Here is a 22,083-nt window from a genome sequence, read left to right on the forward strand (position 1 = left end):
CCTGATCGTGGGGAGATTGAGTGAGGACCCCAACGACTGTGCTCTGAAAACCATCTCTGTCTTCAGGGCAATATCAACGATCACACATGCCGTTCAAAGACAGCAACTGAGCTCCGCAGAGATGCTAAGATGGGCTCACTCCTGAGACAGCTGGGTCTCCTCCGACAGTTGCTTCGACTTGAAGACTCCCCATTGATCTTGGTGAAACCTTCTTGATTTGCACTGCGTTCTAAGATTTGTCCTACCCAGACCTTTTCTCCTTCCTTCTCTCCCATCTACAGGGGGCAGGCTTGCATCAGAGTCAGATGACTCTGCTGGCCTTTTCCAGCGCCTGCCACGTCTTTCCTTTCTCCTAAATCTCTAAAAAGTCTAATCCCACCTTGGCATCTGCTTTGCAGAGGACCCAAACTGACACAAGTGGCGACAGGCAAAGAAGACAGCATCCACGACTCCTTGACACATAGTTCAGTGGCAAAATATGATTCAAGCATAGAAGCCATAGGAGGGGGGAAAATGCCCACGAAGGTAGCAGAGTGGCGGTTAAGGATCTTGCTAAGTTGTGTTGACACTCTGTGGAAGCTAATGAAGGCTGTTACCAGACCGTTGTGGTCTTAAGGGTGAGCACCAGAGAGGCTCCTTGGGGGCTTACAAAGAGCTTCTGAACTTCTGTCGCGGAGGAGGGGACATGGCTGAGCAGCAAACAGCACACTTAAGATCTAATAGGATTTCAGAGCTCCAGAGACTTCAAATGCTCAGTCGGGAAGGTCTGCATTGCTAAGTTAGGGCCACGGTTGAGGCAACTAGAGACCCTGACGTATGGAATGCGGGCATCTTGATCGATGTCCCAGGGGATGTTGGTTCTGCACTGACACTTCAGAGTTCCCAGAGGTGGTCCCTCCCCAGCGTTGTTTAAAAGACACCGTGGAAGCCCTATTCCCCCTTGGCAGATGCCTTTTCTTCCTCCTGGCTGGTAGGCTGGTAACTAGTAAATCCCTACATAGACCGACAGGACTATTGGTGGGCCTGGTGAATAGGGGAGGTTAAAAGAGGAGGGAACAGCAGTAATTAGAGAACGTGTACCAGCAAAACCCAGAGGAATGTTTCAGAGGTTAGATTTTTGAGGGTGCTGACCATGGGAGCTAGAAAGTAAGACTTTCTCGGGACATGGGGTTGAACATTCTGGCAGGGAACCGGGGGGATGGCTTTCAAGGTCCTGAATAAAGTGATGCTCAGCCCTGAGAGGAGTAGGAAATCCTAAGAGGATGGTGAGGGACACGACCAGGGTGGGGGAAGTGGGCTTGCTGGGTGGATATGTTCTGAAAAGTCAGAAGATGTGCTAGAAGTTGATCTTTCATAGGAGGGCGGGAGGACCCGTGAGTCCGCAGGATCGTCAGGGACTTGCTGGTAAGGACACCAGCATCACCGAGATCTGTGGTGGCCTGCTCGGAATGCCAGGCTGATGGCAGGAGAGGTGTTCACAGGGCTGGGCACGCTAATATCCACAGGCATGGTGGCACCCCAAAAGTGACAGTATTAGGAGGTTATACTTAGCCAACATAAGCTAAGGGCCACAGTTACTACAATGACAAGCAAATGTGGGGAAGCATTTTGAAATGAAACAGACAAACAGGCAACATCCACCACCAAAAGGACAAGAGTTGGAGGAGTAGAAGAGTGAAAGTGGTTGTTCTAATAAAAAGTTATTTCAGGGGGTGGGGGGTTGGTGCCTGGGTGGCTCAGTTCATTCCGCACTTACAGCCTGGAGCCCGCTTGAGATTCTCTCTTCCCTCTCTCTCTGCCCCTCCCCTGCTTGTGCTCTCTCTGTCTCTCTCTCTCAAAAATAAATAAATAAACTAAAACAAGTTATTTTTGTAATGTTATTTAAAAAAAATAAATTATAAAGGAGGACTAGGTTTTTGCAACGCCCACCCCCCCCCCCCCAATTCTAACTGTCCTTGAAAGCTCAGTGCTTTCGACCCATGGCCTTGGGTAGGCCCTTTTTTAACACTCAGAGAACTACTCTAAACACTCTCATAGTCCTGAATAACCTATATGGAATTATATCTTAAGATCACGACCTAGGCCTTCTACATAGGTCTTAAGTGTCTCTTAGATATATCAGGGATTTCAAAGTCATCTACTCCAAATCTCACTGGTCAACAGAGCCACTGGGAGATCCTGCCAAACAGATGAGATCCTGAAATCTTATTCTCCACTACCCACCCCACTTCGTGGACATGAGTTCCCCAAACTTCACCAGTGATCAGACCACGGACGAATATGGCGCCACAATGGATGCTGTAGTCATGGACACAGGGACAGCGCTCCCAGCAGTGACAGAGCCTCAGACAGACTTCCTGTCTGAAGCCTTTCCTTGTCCTTACATTTGTCAAGTGAAGGAGAAGTCCTATGTCTCTATTTTGGAGACTAGTAAATAAAGTTTCACAGATTGAATAATTTGAGGACAGAAGATGGACCCCACAGTCAGGAAGAGGGTGTTTCAGTGCAGTTATGTGGAACTTCACGAAAACAGCATAGAGAGAGGGAACTCTATTTTGTCTTAGTAGGGAATCAGAGAGCTAAAGGAAAAGTGTCCACAAGAAGAAATGTTTGAGGAAACGAAGGCTCGTCCAATGTCATCCACGTATTATACATTAGGACCCGAGCTCTGGTCTTCTTTATCCAAAGCCCGATTGTGTTTTATGAAACAGGACAACTGCAGGACAGATGTGGACCACAACAGACGACATAGCCTGAAGTTTGGCTGTAGTTTGAGACCTGCAGGCTTTGGGTGTGTTATGGGTTAAACTGGGTCGCCCAGAAAGATACGTTCAAGTCCTAATTCCCAGGACCTGTGAGTGTGACCTTATTTGGAAATAGGGTCTTTGTGGATGTAATCAAGTTACGAGGAGATAGTTGATGGGCCTTAACTTCCTCTTTGAGCGTCCTTAGGAGGGGAGAAAAGACACAGACACCGAGACAGGGACATAGATAACAGACACACAGCCACGTGAAGAAGACAGAGGCAGAGATCGGAGCTATGCTACCACATCCCAAGGGTCCTCTGGGGATACTGGAACCTGAAAGAACTAGGGAAGCATTTTCCCTGAGAGCCTCTGGAGGAAACGTGATCCTACCAATACCTTGGTTTTGGACTTCTGGCCTCCAAAACTGTGCAGGAAAATATTTTCGTTGTTTGAAGCTACCCCGCCGTGGCATTTTGTTGTAAGGGAGACGAGAAAAATAAGACAGAACTTGAGGACAAAGGAGAAAAAAAAAGAAGTGTGCATGTTTCCAATGCCTGGAGGCATTGCTGGGTCCTCCTTCCGTATAAAGGTGAGCCCATCCTTGGGCAGTCACCGTGCCTGTCCATCACGACAGGTCGTGTGTTGTTCGCACAGGCATGTTGAATGAGGCTGGATGGAGGCACTGTGTTTTGGGATTGTCCCAAGGGGGGGCCCAATATAAATGAGGATGAGGCACAGTCTAGGTGTAGCGTGCCCTGATGGAGGCTGAGTGGCAGGTGTATAAGACCCTTTGCCTGAATCAGTGTGGGACAGCAAGGCCAGAAAAGCAGATTCCAGTGGTAGATTCTTCCAGGAGGACACTCTCAGGGAGTGTGAGAGAGATTTTTAAGCGTCCACAAAAATGCGTCGGTTTCCGGAAAGTACCTTAGTAGTGAGAACTTCAGGGAATTTTCCAGGCCAGTGCGGCCTGTTCGCTCAGAATTACACACAAAGGTGCACTGAAAACTCTGGCTTAACGTCTGTACGCGCACAGCGTTCAGCCAGGATGGCATTTTGCACTTCTGTTCACAAATGAAGGCTGTGAAAACGTGAGAGAGACGAAGAGGCTTTGCACAAATCCTGGTGAGTGTGTGTGTGTTGGGGCAGCGGGGCCTGGGGGCGGGGTTGCTGGGATTCAAATGCAAGGCTTCTGACGTCATGTAAAAGATGCTTTCTATACCTTACACCTGCTGGTATGGCAACAGGTCGGTGGGAAAGAATAATTATGTCCTGCATCCTCGGGCCAAGTAATATTGACTCATTAACAGCCAATCGATCAATCAATTTGAACAAATCAATCAGTTAGTGGCTTGAAGGCTTGAATAGGATGGGATCCATATATAGACAGACGGATAGATGATAGACAATAGATGTGGATACGTGCGTGGTGGGAGGTGTGGGTGTCGAGAAATATCCTCAGACGCTGTCTGGCACAGCATAGACTGTGAACAACGGAAGCCCCTGTGTTTCCCTTACAGCTTTACCTTTTTCCGTAGTTTTACGTCTTTCCATAAAGGAAGACAGAATATAGACATCACAGTCCTCCGGTACAATGCGGATCCTTCCATGATGGAAAGGAAGCTAACCGAGCCTAGAAATCTCCAGTGAACATGACACGCAGGCAGAGTAAAGCAATAAATCATCAAATGATCTGCCAGCGGATTCAGCCGCAAGTGTGTTTATCTACTCCCTTTTAAACAACTCTTTTAATGGCATCTCGCCGTTTCCCCCTTAGGAAATTATTTCATTGTATAATTGCCCTCGCTTCGAGTGAGATTTTCTTAATGTCCAATTTAAACGGCTGCTTTTTTTCCCGTCTCAAGTCATTGCTCTCTATTACGTGACTATTAGGCACCTTAAGTAGTGCCTCTCTCTTTTGAAAAGGATGAAATTGGCTTGTACGTTTCGTTTAGAAACGTGACCTCATTCTTGTAGATCAAAAAATGTAAAGCACTCGAAGACAGGCGAGCTTCCTGTTTCTTGGGAAAATGGGTGATGTTCCTGCTGGTGAGTTTTTCTCCAGCTTAGAAACAATTCGTGGGGCTGATCCAATGAGTCAGATGGCACCAGACGCGTGGTGTTTCTTCCGGGGTCCCTGTTACGGAAAGGTAAACACACTCATTTCTTCACGGAAATGTGAACCCCACAGGAGCGGAGATATTTTGCAGAGGAGGAGAACACAATTGCACAGAGGGGCTTACTGACTTCCTTGCTCAAGAACACGGGGGAATCAGCCACAGACTCCTGTGCAAAAGAGACAGAACCACAAGAATTGGGGGGGGGGGGCAGTTGCTCTCACAATCATGTTTTCTCGGGCCATTCATTTTTAAAAAAATTTTTTTACTGTTTATTTATTTTTTGAAAGAGAGAGAGAGAGAGCAAGCATGAGTGGGAGAGAGGCAAATAGAGAGGGAGACAGAATCCGAAGTGGGCTCCAGGCTCCGAGCTGTCAGCACAGAGCCCGACGCGAGGCTCGAACCCAAGAACCTCGAGATCATGACCCGAGCCACCCAGGCATCCCTCGGGCCATGTTTATTGGGGTGCCAGATGTTTAGCAAAACACAGGATTCAAATTTCGCACACACAAAATAGCTGCCTTATTTTGATTCTGAATTCCAGGACCTTTATATTTCTATGCCTCACCTTCTCCTCCCAGCCCCGCACGCCCCCACCCTCCAGACCCTGACGGAGTGAGGCCTTGAGCATTCTTAAACGTGACTCTCCTCCAACAGGATGCTACCCCGCTGCGTGGGTCGTTCTGGGCCTGCGTATCATCTGCACGTGCCCCCGCTGGGTTTGCTTCTTGATGGCCCATCAAATCCGGTTTCGGGGTTCACCCCTATTCAGAGTCATGTCTCCTCCTGTTTGCTCAATATCTGACCTCTCCTGACGCCTTCTATGCCAACGCTGACAGCAGAATGGAATAAGGCAGTAAAACAAAACCAATCAAATCGCGAACACAAACAGCAAAGCCTTCCCTGAGCTTCCGCAGCCAGGGAGTTGGTTAATATTGTCTTAGAGAATGCAGCCTCGTGCTCACTAGGGGCATCAGTTCCCTGTCAGGACATCAAGCAGGAAATGACTGTCTGCTACCGACGAATGTCAGATGCCTGCCACTCCCACTGTGCCCGCAGCGCCGAAGAATCCGGGGAATCCAGCTTTGGCCGCTGGTGACACAGAACAGCCGCGAGCCCTTTTTGAGAGGAGATTGGAGGTTAAGATACCCCACAGAGAGCCGATGATAAAGATTTGAACTTGAAACAAACACTGATGCTGAGAACTATGGGAAAATAATCTCCAGGCCCTAATGAGAACAACTTCCTTAGAAAAGAGGGTTTCGGGGGCGCCTGGGTGGCGCAGTCGGTTAAGCATCCGACTTCAGCCAGGTCACGATCTCGCGGTCCGTGAGTTCGAGCCCCGCGTCAGGCTCTGGGCTGATGGCTCGGAGCCTGGAGCCTGTTTCCGATTCTGTGTCTCCCTCTCTCTCTGCCCCTCCCCCGTTCATGCTCTGTCTCTCTCTGTCCCAAAAATAAATTAAAAAAAAAACGCTGAAAAAAAAAAAAAAAAAGAAAAGAGGGTTTCGGGTAAAACGACATGGCAAGAAGCACAGAGTTTTGGTTTTGTGTAGAAGTGTCATCCGTAAGGGTACAGAAGTTTTGTTTTCCCCTGAGCTATAAAGGAAAAGTGTTCTCACCATTTATTTAGTTATTTATTTATTTAAGTTTATTTGTTTATTTTGAGGTGTGTGTGTGTGTGTGTGTGTGTGTGCAAGCAGGGGAGGGGCAGAGAGAGAGAGAGAGAAAGGGAGGGAGAGACAGAATCTGAAACTGGCTCTGGGCAGTCAGCGTAGAGCCCAACACGGGGCTCTGTCTCACGAACCGTGCGATCATGACCTGAGCCAAAATCAGGAGTTGGATGCTTAACTGACGGAGCCACCCAGGTGCCCCCTCACCATTTATTAAAAAAAAAAAAAAAAAAAATATATATATATATATATATAGTTTATTTATTTTTGCAAAGAGACAGTGTGAGCGGGGAGGGGCAGAGGGAGAGGGAGACACAGAGTCCGAAGCGGGCTCCAGTCTCCGAGCCGTCAGCACAGAGCCCGACGTGGGGCTCGGACCCGTGAACCGAGAGATCGTGACCTGAGCCGCAGTCGGACGCTCAACCGACTGAGCCGCCCGGGGCCTCCCTCACCATTTATTTACACAAGGGGAACGGGACGTTGATCTGCGATTTCACTGTGTGTTGGCTACGGGTACTGAATACTTGGTAGCCCTCCCACGTTGTCCCCTGTGCTCACTTGCCTTCCTTCACCCTGACGGGGGACGCTGACTGTGCCCTGTGATCGTAAGACACGGCACTTACGTGCTCAAGTTCCCGTCCGAGAGGGAGGCATCAGACCTACACAGCTGGGAAGCCTGGCCGTCCGTGCGACAGAGCTGCTCGGGGCTAAGAGCCAGGACTCATTTCCGACATCTCCCAACGAGGCGGATGGTAGCCGTAGTTCAACGACAAACCTCGACTCTCCTCGTGTTCATCTCGGCTTTTGAAAGAAGAGCCTTTTCAGGTCTAGCCCGTCCTCCTTTTTGAGGCCCGTGCTCCCTTAGGAACCATGGCTGGATCTTAGCATCTTTGATAAGATCTTCTCTATCTTTGACTCAGAAAGCCTCACGGGCCCCTGGGGACCTGTTAACTCTGCCTGGCTGTCAAGGTCCTGCCAACCAGGCCCACGGCACACCTGTAAGTCCTCCTCCCGTCCTCTTTTTCCATCTAGCTGCCTCCCACCCCAACCAGCCTGGATGAGAAAGGCCACACGTTTCTGTTCCTTTCTTTTGCTTTCAGGCATTTCTCTCCGCTGGGGCTGTGATCCACCCACATCATGTGTGCGTGCCCACATTCTGTCTAACCGGCGCAGCCCAGGTCAAAAGCCTCTTCAAACGTCAGCCAGAAGTCATCTGCTCCTTCTCAAAACTCCTGTATTTTATGTCTATTTATTTATTTTGAGAGAGAGAGAGAGAGGGAGGGAGAGAACGCATGTGAGCAGGGGAGGGGCAGAGAGAGAGAGAAAGAGAGAGGGAGAGAGAATCCCAAGCAGGCTCCACGTTCATCACGAGCCCGACACAAGGTTGGAGCTCACGAACCTTGACCTGAGCCAGAATCAAGACTCGGGTGCTTTACCAACAAAGCCATCCAGGCAGCCCTAAAATCCCATTTTTACACGAGGGCTAGATTTCTAGTCATTGATAGGCTGGTATATAATTTAGTCTGAAAACTCGTAAACTTCCTCAAGGCAGGGCCTCCGTGGCCTGGCACAACATCTTGAAATCAGTAAGTACCTGATAAAAGCTGGCTGAATAAAAAAAAAAAATGCGTAAGTCACTCTTGTTTTCTTTCACACTCACAGAGAGGTGTGCAAGATCATTGGAGATAACTACATCTATACATCTATATGGTCACTATAATTTTAGATATAAACATAAATATAAATTCGTTCAACATTAAGAATTCAAAAAAAAAAAAACTAGCCCAGACATATCGGCAACACGGCATTACCTTCTGGGCTCACACTTGTGGAGGAAAAAAAGACATACTAGAGCAGTTACCAACAGAAGTCATACTGGGAACTAGGATTGGATATTACGTGTTGGTATATAATGTAGTTTCTATAGAGATAAAAGAACTGTGTTTGTATTCCTTTTTAGGGGTCTGTAATAAAATGTTTCATATATATGTTCCTGGGGCGCCTGGGTGGCTCCGTCGGTTAAGCGTCCGACTTCGGCTCAGGTCATGATCTTGCGGTTCGTGAGTTCGAGCCCCGCGTCGGGCTCTGTGCTGATGGCTCGGAGCCTGGAGCCTGCTTGGGATTCTGTGTCTCCCCTTCTTTATATACCTTTCCCCCACTGGTGCTCTGTCTGTCTCTCTCTCTCAAAAATAAACAAACATTAAAAAAGTTTTTTTTTTAACATACGTTCCTCATAATACTATTCGTTTGACACAGTGTGTGAAAAGAAAGGAATTGTGTTCAACCAGGCGTGAGAAACCATGCAAAGTACCCCTCCTGCTTGGAAACTCGTAATCTAAAGTGATATGGTAAGGGTTCCAGAAACCAGACTCTTTCAAAGGATCGCTCGACCTTCATTAACCTTGCTTCCCAACTATTATTATCCTTGGAACAGGCTTTTGCAGATAACAACTATTCGTAGCCCAAGGAAAGGGTCTCCCATGGAAAATATTTTAAGAAAACTACTGTTCTAGGGTATTACTTGGGAACAGAACCCAAACGATTTGCGTTGACTCTGCCCTTAGGGCAAGGTATTTGCAATGCTTTCTTTTTGGTCTGTAAGTGATCAAGTCACCCGTAAGGACGGTGGCAGGGTACGGGAGAGGGGTGGGCCTCACCTCTGTGACCCGTGCGTACCTGTCAGCCCAGAATACAGGCGACGGGAGGGTGGGGGCTGAAAACATCCCACCACACTCTCGCTGCTGGCAAACGTCGACGCGGAGTCCGAAAGCGCCTTTGTTAGGTCTCAGAGCCATTTCTTCTGCGATGTTCTTCCTTCCGCGATTGTATCTGCTTCCTACTTCAAATCTCTCTTCTAAAACTGCTCCGGCTCATGTGGACCCCACTTATTTTCATGATGATGATTTATAACTTTATTTGAAATCCTCCAACCGTACTCCTAAGTAATTGCATCATTCCATTTCCATAATGTTCTAGAACACACTCTCCTTTCCCACCCCACATCCTGTGAAACTATATTAAAACAATAAAATAATTATGGCTGAAATTCATTGGCATCCTACTGAACATTTAGTGCCAACTATCGCAGAATAACTAAGTGTATGATAAAACTTACAAGAATAAGTCTAAGTGCTTTAAATTTATTTGTCCTCATTTGGAATGGTGCCATGTAATTAGGATATAATCAAGTATGCAGTAAAAGTTTGCTGAATAAATGAATGCATAAGTCACTCTTCTTCTCATGGACACCCACGTAGAGGATCATCAGGGACAAATGTATCTATTTATCTATCTCATTACATATATATACAAATATATATATATATATACACACATATATATACACAAATATATCTATATATAAATATATAATCATGTCTCTCTACATAAGCTTATGAGCTGAATAATATATCATTACGAAATGCAATTGTGATAAAATTATTAACCAACATGAAAAACTGCAATGTTCTGGTGATAAATTCTGGAAATGCTTCCCTGATGAAAACCAGGTCCAGTAACGTAGTATAAAAGACAGTAAGCATAACGTAAGATTCGGAATAATGTAATGCTGGGCGTCTATATTTAGGATTCATCAGTTCTTTAGCGAAGAAGGCTCAGCCTGAAACAGTATACAAAGGGCTTTATGCAGGAAAAGTCAAATGTCTAAGTAGGAAGGAGTGTGGCATGTTTGGGGGGAGGGCAGCCCAAGAGAGAGAAGGCCTGTCTTTACCACAAGCATGATGTTGGTTTCAAATCCACGGGAAAGAAGGCTCGGTCATGCTAGGAATCATTAAAGAAAAGATGAAAATGTCTCAGATTTCCATGAAAAGAAGATAAACCTTCAGACTCGTATTTGGATACTTGATCTGGTATCACCTCCAAGATGAGAAAGCTAAATGGAGAATGTATTCCTAAAGGGAATCTCTGTTGGTCAGGCCCCCTCCTTCCATTAGGGGAAGGTATTAATTAGGCAAACACATCGCTCCCTCTCAGACCAGCGGTTGGTTTAATAGCGACTCAGCCTGTTGGTTTAATGACTCAATAAAAAAAATGCAACATCCTCTTTTTATAACGTTTCTCACGTGTAAGCCTTCTTTACAACGAAGAGATCTAGGAGACTGAGATTTGCGTAAATGGGACAGACGTCACAGGGAATGACTCTTGATTTCGGCTCAGGCCATGATCTCATGGTTTACGGGCTCCAAGCTGTCAGCGTGGGATTCTCTCTCTCCCTCTCTCTCTGCCCCACCCTCTCGCTCTCGCGTGCTCTCTCTCAACTAAATAAGTTAAAAAAACTTTTTAAAAAATTCTAGGTAGGCTTTTTGGTAATTTTTTTATATTTAAGTTTTAGTTAACGAGTGCACTATGGGTTTCAGGAGTAGAATTCACTGATTCATCACCCACAAACAACACCCAGTGCTCATCACAAGTGCCCTCCTTAGTACCCATCACCCATCTAGCCCATCTCCCCCCCCCACCTCTCTCCATCACCCCCCAGTTTGTTCTCTATCATTAAGAGTCCCTTGTGGTTTGTTTCCCTCCACTTTCCCAGGTAGAGTTTTTAACTACTAGCATAACCCGACCTCTAACTCATCAACATGAAAATGGAAAGATCTAATGTAGAACAGGTGAAAATAGGAAAAACAGGGGGGATTATCCAGATATGCTTTCCATACCCCTCTCATTGGCAATACTGGTTTTTAGGCAGAGAGTATAAAAGAAATAACTATTAATCATTGTACTGTGATAGCAAAGTGAAAGCTGTGAGGTGATATTCTTCCAATAAATACGTCCCAGAAGGGCCAACGCTGATATTTGACGTTATTATTTTTCAAAGGTTGTCATAAATCAATCTTACCCGCAGAATCTACAGGGGATTAAATACACATTTTAGGATTAGATAGAAACAGGCTTCTTCTAAATGTTTTTCCCCCCGAATGTTCTAAGTCCTTGTGACTAAACTCTTGTTCTGTTTTACTTTCTTTTCAATTACTAGGATAAACATTAGCACCTTTTGCATTATTGACTTGCCCTCAAAACTAATGGCACTTTTCACTGTATGACCCAATGTCGCTGATAGAATCAGACCATGCCTCTTCTGATTTCCCTCTAAAGAAAGAAATCTTGCTCTCCAGGTAGCATGTGGAACTCAAAGAAGATGGAACGGGGTTTGGTATGGCGTATCCCTAAAATTAAAATCAAGGTATACGTTTCAAAAATGTGAAGTCACTGAATGGACGAGGTGGAAGCCATCTTATTCCCAGGACCCCTGTCGTATCAGGACAAGAAAGTGCAATTGGTTAGGTGTTTGCCTACCACGTCTCCCAACGGGATGCCGATTCGTTCACAAATACCCGGAACACCTTTACCCTGCATGGTGCACGCAACAGTGTTCCAAGGGGGCAACGGCGACACATAAGCGAACACATATTGGAACAGAGAGTGAACCAAACTGGTGGTAAAAACATGACCTTCCTCCAGAAGGTCAAATAGTTTTATTTTGATTAAACACTACAATACAGTATATATCCATTAAAAAAAAAAAAGAAAAGAAAACTCTATAGCGTATATAAATTATTCCTTCCATTCATCAATTCTTCTCTTTCCCGTTACAGCTTTGGTACGATGTGATTTCGGTATATGATCTTTCAATACTGTTAGCATCACAAACTCAACACAAAGTACAAAACTAATAATCCAAATGAGGGATATTATCATCTACACAGTGGTGTTCAGTGGTAGGAGAAAATCTTACCTTGATGAAATCATGTCACTAGCTAAGCTACAAAGGCGTACCTAGCAGACATGACAGAAATATGCACCATTGACCAGCTAATGTGTGTATCTGTCTTTGTGTGTGTGTGTGTGTTTACAGAATACCAGCAGCGATCGTTTGGGTGTTGAGTGAATACGTTAAGTCCTCAGCCAGCGTCCCAGCTTTGCTCATCTTGCCTCAGCGGCCACGAGCGATCTGGAGACACGTACCGCAGCCAGAGTGCTCAGAATTTGACCTGCCACCCGGTGTGGCTCACACTTGCACAGTTTGTCCTGCAGCTAGCCGACATCACGGGGACAGTGCTGGAGGGGCAGTGTGGACCGATCAGCCTCAGGTTGTTCTGAGGGGTCGGCGGTGTGACGTTACAGTAGACAGGCATTCCGGTGGCCTGGAGCGACCCTTGACCTGCCTGGTCAGGTAGCAAGATTGGCTGTTGGTATGACTGCTGGGGAAGTCCTTGAGAGCCCTGGGTCATTGGCACCTGGAGGAAGACACAAGAGAGAGCCCTTCGTGAAGAGGTTGTGCCTGCGGGTCCGGTAAGCCACTGTGGTGTCACAAAACATACTCAAGCATCTGGGTGAGACCTAACTGGTCGCCTATCCCGGACGGACCTCTCGTCAGCTGTTTTACATCGGGCAAGTCACTTAGCGTCTCCGGTTCCCTGGACCATGGGCATCATGACACCTGCTCACAGGGCCCCTGAAAACCTTGTCGGGATGATGTACCGTGCGGGGACCCTCCAGGGACTACGGTTTGGATCTCCTGCTCTGGATTTCGCTCAGTGGGGAAAGCCGCATTCCCATTCTGGTTTTATGCAGACAAAGTGGTCTGGAATCATCTACAGCAACAGGGACCTACCTCACTCTTTAGAGAGCCATGGAGCTGGAGGGAGAAACTGATGAAATGTGAATAAGGATTGTTAGCTAGGAGGGCCGAGGACCGACTTTTTATTTTGCTTTGGCTTGCTTGTTTGTTTGTTCGTTTTAGGGCCAGACGTGGCTGGTGCGGCTAAATTTAATGATCGGAGCATTTCAATAACCCTTCAGAGTATTTCGGGACGTCAGTCCCAAAAGGGTGTGTGACATTTTTTAAATACCCGGGATGGGTTTAGTCAAGAAAATGCAGTTGGTAGGCCCTCTACGTGCCCTTTGAATAAATCTGAGCTGCCGTGTCTCCTTTAAATTAAAACTGTCGTGACATGAAATTTTGGTGGCTGTGTACTAAAAATGCATGGAAGCTTGTCATGAAGGCTTTTTCCCAACAGGCAAAATCTCAATGGACTATCCAAAGGTCTTCGTGAATATCACTTTAGACTACAGCATCTTCTTCCGCGAATAGAAGTTTATAGAGTTTAAATACCTTTTTAGCAGGACATTCAGAAGCCACAGTAGTAAGAGAAGCATGCGTGTCCCGTTTTCTGCTCTTCTGCTAATCTTAATTCAGAGTCAGCCATCGACAGGAGCTGGGCACAGCACCCCCCACCCTGCTGACCATCCATTACGGGGCGGACTCACGGCCTCTACTTTGGCAAGCGCTACTTTATAAACCACGATTTTCCAAGCTGCTGATGTGCACCTGATAAGAAGACATTGTTGGGTAGGAGACCATCACGCCTTGCACCGGATTCCCCGGTTGGTTGCTCATCACGTTCTGACTCTGGGAAGGCTGCTGCACTCCTATGAGGCCTTGGAACCCCTGTTGACCAGACAGGACTGGCTGGTAACCTGCCAAGAAAAACCACCTTTTGAACAGGCTGTGCCAGCAAGAACACAAATGAGATTTCATGGGGGTAAAAGCACTTGTTCACAAAACCTTCAGACATCCCAATCTCCCCATCAGCGGGGTGTTGTCTAAATACTTATTTCCTAGGAATGCGTCTTGTTGCTCTAGGAGGAGACAAGAGTATGATGCCAAAAAAATTCACTGATATTTGCATCTTCGGGCAGAATGGTCCGGCGAACACGACGTGACAATGGTCAATTTTTTTTTACGGCACAAAGACAGGAACCTCTATTGGTATCGCTGGACCTCTGATATCTGTGGTTTGCTTTGTTTCAATGATATTTGGAGTATTCATAAATTATCAAGTGGTTTTTTTTTCCTAATTAAATTGACTCATTCTCTTACTATCTCACCTTTCAGCACAACCTCATTTCACCCAGTGATCATCAAACTGCCTGTTAAATTTTTATTTTCCATGCCCTAGTGAACAAAATGATTCACTACTCTAATTCAATGTCCACTGCCATAGACAAAAGGCAGCAACTAGAGAAAGATACGGCGTGCTTTTTATTCTGTTTCAACGCCGGCTCCCCGGAGAATATTCTGGTAAAGCACTCCAATAAGTGACCGCGTACGTTAATAATACGGAATACAGCACTTAAAAAAAAAATGTCTCTGTTGTGTCCTTGTGAGCGGGTCAGTTGTTTGGGTTTCTTTTCTTTTCTTTTTGAAGTGTATCACAATTTAAACCTTGCCATCATTTAAATCCCCACCACAAGTGGTTTCAAATGCATTCCCTTTCTTTTTTCAAGCTTTTATTTATTTATTTTGAGAGAGCAAGAGCGGGGGAGAGGCAGAAGAGAGAGAGAGAGGGAGAGAGAGAGGATCCCAAGCAGGCTCCATACTCTCAGCGCAGAGCCCGACGTGGGGCTCGAAGTCACCAACCGTGAGATCGTGACCTGAGCCGAGAGCAAGAGTGGGCTGCTTAACCGACTGAGCCACCCAGGCGCCCCTAAATTGCATTCTCAAAGGAAGGGAACGGTTCTTGTATAATTCCTGGGAAGAAGGTTATGATTTAGGTCAAAATGATGTGGTGGTAGAAAAATAAAACAGATTCACTTCATGATGTAAAGTAAGGTCTTTCCAGAGCTCCTACTACAAACCATACTGACTACTCTAGAGAAAGTACATCCGCTGCCTTAACACAATTCTCTGAGAGAAAAGTCTTTAAGATCTTAGATTGTTTTAAAACACAAACACTAAGCCATGTTTTACAACCAGATTTTAAGAATCGAAACAATCAATATGCATTGTTAATAAATAACCTGCATTTCGAGCGCCTGTGAGAGTTTTAACTTTATATGGAGGACAGGTAAAATTATATTATAGTCTTTGCAGGGGGCAACATCTTGCTCTCCTTTGGCCTACGTACAATTGCCTTTACTCATCACAGAGATATTGTGGAAACAATGGCTTGCGAATAGTCCCTGAGTTGGGAGATCAGCTCCACTGGTCACACAAGGTGTCTTCAGTCTGGAACACCTGAGAACAACAAGTCTGGGGAAAAGCCAAGCTGGGAGGCCTGCCCTGTGCTGGCCGCTGAGGGGGCCAAGTGTGGACTTTCGAAAACCACCCTTCGATCTTCCTGTGTCCCATTGTTTTACCTTCACATTTGTCACCCTCCTTCAGCTTCAAAGTGGTTTGAACTTGCTATTTTAAGTTTTTGTCAGGACATCACATACTAAGAATGTAATTAAGAGTCACGACCATCTTCCCTCCGACTACTTTGTGCCCACAGTCAAAGCCTTCCCTGGACGTGCTCTGCAGGCCTACGTAAGACTAAGGACATCGGCTCACAGGCTGCGTTCCTAGAAGGTTTAAAGGTTATACAAAAAAGGAAACCCCAGCAGACTCGGGAACAAGAAATCGGGACACAGGCCATGTCACGGCCCTCACTATCTCCCAGAACGCCTCGTCTGCAGAGGCACTTGGGAGAAATTTATTTTAACATTGCAGACATACCTTGTTTCTTGGGGCTTTGCTTTAACACGCTTCGCAGATACCGTATTTTCTACAGATCGAAGGTTTGTGGCAACTCTGAAGGGGATGAAGGGGGATACGTCTTTTTTTTTTTTTTTTAAGTTTATTTACTTTTTTTGAGAGAGAGCGAGAGAGCAGGGAAGGGGCGGAGAGAGAAGGAGAGAGAGAGAGAATCCCGTTTCCACAACAGCGTTCGCTCCCTTTCGTCTGTGTGCTACAGTTTGGGATTTCTCACAGCATTTCAAAGTTTTTCATTATTATGTTTGTCACGGTGGTCTGTGATCAGCGACCAGTGACTGCAACTCGCACAAACCTCAGATGATGGCCAGCCCACTTTAGCAGTACGTATGTTTTAATTAAGGTACGCACGTTGCGTTTTTAGACTTAAGGCTATGCTACACTTACTAGACTAGAGTACAATGTAAACATGAGTCTTACATGCACTGGGAAGGCAAAAAACTTCGTTTGACTCGCTTTATTACAATATTCACTTGGTTGCAGTGGTCTGGACCCGAACCCGTCACACCTCTGGGAAATGCCTCTCCTTGCAAACAGTCGTTGTCTATTATTTCCCTTGCCTAGATAGTCCACTCTAATGCGTATAACCCTTGGCCCTGCAACATTCTCTTGCTCTGTTACCATCTTATTATGACATTATTCCCGCCCTATCCAACTCGTGCTAGCAAGAATTGTTTTACATGTAGGAAAACAACCTGATACGAATGTAGAAAAATGATCACCCGCCGTATTCCTTCCCATTGAATTCCACAGCAAAGAGCAGACACTGTGAACACACATCATAGTCCATGTGATGGTAAATATAATAGAGTCTTATTTCTGGCTGAAGATTCAAAGCACAGGTTGAAAAGGTGAGGGATGTCTTTGAAAACTCTGACTTCTATCTGGGCATATGGTGAAAGCCCCGTTGGGTCTTTTTGGTTCTTTTTGCGGAACATACCTAGCTAAGATGGGAACAAAAGTGGGGAGGAATGGAATGGGGGGTGGGGAGGAGGGGTGCGGTGGCCTTGCTTCAAAAGATTCTTTATGTAGTTGTTTACTGAATCCTTCCATTCTCTCAGAGTCCTCTTCAAAACGTTCAAAAATAAACTGACGTAACTTATGAGAGATTCATTTATTACACCAGCTCTAAACCAAAATTGGGATGAAGGGGAATAAGTCTTTTTTTTTTTAAGTTTATTTACTTTTTTTGAGAGAGAGTGAGAAAGCAGGGAAGGGGTGGACAGAGAAGGAGAGAGAGAGAATCCCAAGCAGGCTCCGCACTGTCAGCTTGGAGCCCGACATGGGACTCAAACTCACAAACCGTGAGCTCGTGACCTGAGCCGAAACCAAGAGTCAGATGCTTAACCGACTGAGCCACCCGGGTGCCCCAGTTTTATAAGAGCCGTTTAGACATACAGAAGCAGACTGTCTTGATAGGAAAAGGAAGTGCACTTCAAATAACATTCAAGGAGAGAAAAACCTGCCGGGGGCTGTGTGGCCCCATCCCCGTACAGGCCCAGACCTGGGGGTGTGATGCATCTCTGCCCAGAGCACTGATGCAGTGCACGACGGTGACGCCCTCCCCCGGCGAGACTTGCGGATGTAAATACTCAGTCGTGCAGAGCAAGGAGCCACCAGCTCTGCACTGGGGTCCCGCGGTAAACACACTTAAGGCACATAAAGATTTATGGGGGAAGCGGCTAACGCTCTGCAGTTTCAAGATGAAAACTTAAGTGAGGTAAAGCCCAATTTATATTCATGAATCCCATCCATTTCTCAATAGGCTCCCCAGGCAACAGATCTGCATCTAGAATGGTTTAATTGCAGCTGCCCATTTCTTTCAATGACGTTACAGACGGTAGGTAGCAGGATGGTCCTTAAGACAGGAGGCTTTTTTGGAATGTGAATCCGAGCCCTGGTCCAGAAATAGACCGACAGAAATGTGAGACCACTGACCTAAGAACGAACTAAGCGTCTGCCCAGGACACAACCCACCCAAAGGCAGAGACGGCAGAGCTGGAGGCAACCTGCTTATCTCGTCTATTCAAATGAGAAATGTGTTCCAGTTTGTCAATTCTTGGCTGTGAAATGATCACTTTTTCATATTTATTGAGGATTAGCGAGCTATAATACATCTTACAAAACAGAAACAGCAACAGTGGCTGCCCTGTAGGCTTGCTATGGAAATCATAAAGACATTAGCTATTTTTATTTCTTTTTCAGCCAAGATTAATTCAATTTCCAAGTCCCATGTATCATTTGTTTTCTGAAGGTAAAAAGGTTAGGAATGGACAAGTGCCTCCTAGCAAATAAAAAAAAAAATGCACTCTGCTGGGATTGAGGGGTTGTAAGATTTAAAATGTCTGGATCTGATCAGTCTGAAAATGTACTAGTGTTCTTAGTGAAATAAACAATTATTGAATACTCTTTGTAGGTGCAGGATGCTTCATTAATATTCTGCCAAGGCAACGTTTCTCTCGATGCACCACAATTAGGAAAAATCAGAATGTAAATTGATGAGGGGCTATGAATTGGCAAGATTGTGATGGACCTTATTTTAACTAGTATTTGAATACTCTGTTACAGATCCAACATTTTGAAACTGAAGGCAACGTCAAAGTAGCAAACTGTATTTTCAGGGTACCGTTGCCTCAGCTGTTGTTGGGTTACAGATGTGAAGACCGGCAAAGGAATAATTAAGAGGGCAAGTGTGTATAGAACAAAGAGAAGCTACCACCTCCCCTAACCCACTCAAGCACTGTCATTTACACGTTGTGTTTACTAAGTAAAATATTCTTGATGTGGCAGACTGTCTTCAGATATGAAAATTAGTAATTTTTAATATAATAATTACTTATCTTGGAATGATAAGATGTCAATATTTTTCTAAGTTCCTCGGGAACCAATGAGCTCTCTCTGAATTCAAATCCTGCTCTTTGTAAATGGCTTTGAAATAGAATTACAGTAGGTCAGCTGCGGCAGGGCTGGTGAAGGATATGAAGAAAAATGCTGATTCAGAGCTGGCTTCTCCCTCTGCTGAATTTTTATAGTTTGTGCCTTGGGCCGTTTTCCAGTATCTTCCCAGTTCTGGTTCTTGGTTTCAATTCCTTTACACTTTCATCTTTTTCGAAGATTTTCCATTACAAATGAGCTAACTAGCTATGTATGTTGATCACTCAGTCTCATCCAAACAGTGAATTAAATGCTTTTACCTTGTGTCATGACAATCCTGGGAGGTGGTCACTGTTATCAAATTGCTTTTACAAAAGAGAAAACTGACTTACAGGGGTGTAGGGATTGTTCAAGGACACACAGCTATGAGGAGGGAAGGCTCAAATTTTAGTCGTGGTTTTCTGACATCAGCACCCTTGCTGATATTCCCTAAATTGTAGTACTATTTATTATACATTATTCTAGTTCTCATACCCTAACAATTCCTTTAGTGTGTCAGGTATTTAATGACCATTTATTGCATTAATTGTTTCTCAGTAATTAAAACAATTAAGAGGACAAGACTTATGATTCACAGTTTGGTGAAGATGATCTTGTTAGTATCAAAGAAAGGAAATCAAAGGCAAAGCATAACTTCCCGGTCCAAACAAACTCATACCACTCAGTAACAGTTTTAAAGTCTTGTTACTCAGATTAGGCGACACCAGACAGGCAGTTGGGTTGGAGTAGGATCAGGCTAAGTCAAACAGACTCTAGCCCCTTCACTTCACTAGTTTCTAATAAGCTGATACTGTAGTTTTCAATTACTAGGACCATTTTGAATAATGGCAGTCTTCACACTCTTTGAAGACTCTGGACTTCAAAGACTCTATATTTACTCTGGACTGTTTTGTCAAAATGATCTTAAAATATCAGACATAAAAGTAACTTACGTCTGTATTAAATGTAAGAATGATCCTTTGACTGTTCTAGGCAACTGGCTGCCTCTAGGAAAGTCGCTTGGCCTTTGGAAACAAAACTAGGATTAATAGTTTTAAAAGACAAAAACAGGCAAGAGAAAAGAGGTACACAGAGACCCTGCATCTGATCTAGGGTGGCAGATGAAGGCCCGGAAGAATCAAGATTCCCCAGGCCGCTTAGAGACGGCTGTACTTTCAGAGTTTATAGATTGCTATCATTATGCTTTCTAATTCTGCGAATACTGTGGCTTTCGCCCGAGTTTTACTTGTTACTAGGGTACTGTCTCTATGACGGGTGTCCTTTTCAGCCTCATCTATCTCTGTAGCATCTCGGTGCTCAAGGTAGCCTTGGATAGAGAGACTGGATATACAACATGATATCACGATATCTCTATGGTTTTCTGAAAGATTGGGGTAATGGATACCCCTTGTCTGTCACCCCACCCTCATGTAAGGTGAATAAAGGCCTCAATATCTTCCTTCAGGCCTCCCAGAACCAGGGGGCCCTCAGAAACCAGGGAAGACACCCGACTCTGGCCTTTGCAGATGATGGCCTGTTCCAACACAAATCCCAGGTGTGACAAGGTAGGCCAACTGGGCTCAACCCTGACAAGGTGTTAATGTTTTGACGCACTGGCCTCTATGCCAAACTCCCAATAATCTATGTTACCTAAACCCTAAGTAGGACTTTTAAAACAGAGGAGCAGTATACTGGGGTGCCTGGGTGGTTGAGTCAGTTAAGCATCTGCCTCTTGATCTCACAGTTCATGAGATCGAGCCCTACATCGGGCTCCACGCGGACAGCCATAGTCAGATACTGCTCTGTTCTTACAGATGAGGTACAATAGCTGGTCCTAACTTCAAAAGGAGGAGTGCACCAAATTGCTTTTTTGGTTTTTTTCCGGTTAAAGCCCATCGCGTTTACTTTCATCTCTGTGTAAACATCTGCCTCCACCTCATTTATGCTCCGTTTCCGCACCCTTCCTCGTCTTCTCCTCTCCATTCGTTACCCTGTGGCTGTAGTTTCATAGGGACACGACGCAGAATGACCTACAGGGACTCTGCGCGGGCACGGAGGTGATGCGGCCCACGTCCCCGCAAGGACCGGTCCGTCCTGATGACTTTGAGGAAGGCTGCACCAGGTTCTAAGTGGGACCGGGCTTCCTGAAGCTGTAGCTTTCCTTCACACGTGTTCGTTTGCTCATTAGCTTTCATACTGCACAGAGTGTCCTTCTTAAAAGCCTCTTCCCTGTCCCCTGAGAACATCCACGCATGGGTCACTTTCTGATGGCAGTACACATCAGACGAACCAGCCTATTACTGCCAGCTCGGGGGTCTCTTTGCTGCAATTATACCATCCTGATCCATGTTATCGTAACTACAAAGCTGGTTTTCTCTCTCTCTCTCTCTCTCTCTCTCTCTCTCTTTTTAAATCAGGGCAAACATGAGAGACCTTGTTGAATGACTACAGGAATGCATCATGCATAGATTTTCAATGAACGCCTCCGAGAGAAGCTGCACTGAGTCCCGTTTTAAATGGAAGAGGCTGTCATATTATTGAAGCAATTCTCTGAGTTTTCCCGGCCCCGAGTGCCGTGCTGACAGCCGGAGAGCTTCGACGACCCAGAGGGAGACAACCCAAGCCGCATAAAAGACCCGCAAACGTTTTGCTTTCTTCACGAGGCTGCTGTAAGGCTTAGAAGATAATGGCGGCATCCCTGCATCCCTACACCCTGCCCAAGTTAACCGCGGGCATCATACAGCCAGGCTGGGTGACAGCCAACTGCTGCTGAGGCCCCGTGAGGACCCCTCTTCTCAGGCGAGGCTTGGGGCAAAGTCAAGGTCGGAAATGGCTCTAATCACGGTCCCCATAATATCACCCCCCCTGGTGGACATCTGCACTGATGATTTGCTGCTGATTGGCCGGCTCACACAGGATAATCGCGAGGTCAGATGTCACGGGGTTAACGTCACTGTGATCAAGTGACCGTCCCTGTCACAGGGCTCCAGGGTCCAAGTCGGCCCCGGCTGACCATTTTGAAAATAAGTGCTGTGGACGCAGATTCAATCTGTAGAAATCTATCCATCGCTACAACTAGAAAA

General features: G+C 45.7%; 1 protein-coding gene across 1 annotated transcript in view; it reads right to left on the reverse strand.

The window, feature by feature from the left end:
* Positions 1-11,990: 11,990 nt before the first annotated feature.
* The window catches only part of ARPP21 (cAMP regulated phosphoprotein 21), a 154,577-nt gene continuing 144,484 nt past the window's right edge, over positions 11,991-22,083 (reverse strand). The window contains exons 20-21 of the mRNA XM_042999106.1: positions 13,883-14,031; positions 11,991-12,788 (exon numbers count right to left, since the gene is read on the reverse strand). Coding sequence (XP_042855040.1) covers positions 12,531-12,788; positions 13,883-14,031 — 407 coding nt within the window. The 3' untranslated portion in view covers positions 11,991-12,530. The remainder of the gene's footprint in view (positions 12,789-13,882; positions 14,032-22,083) is intronic.

This window comes from Panthera tigris, chromosome C2, assembly GCF_018350195.1.
Source record: "Panthera tigris isolate Pti1 chromosome C2, P.tigris_Pti1_mat1.1, whole genome shotgun sequence".
Taxonomy (NCBI): Eukaryota; Metazoa; Chordata; class Mammalia; order Carnivora; family Felidae; genus Panthera; species Panthera tigris.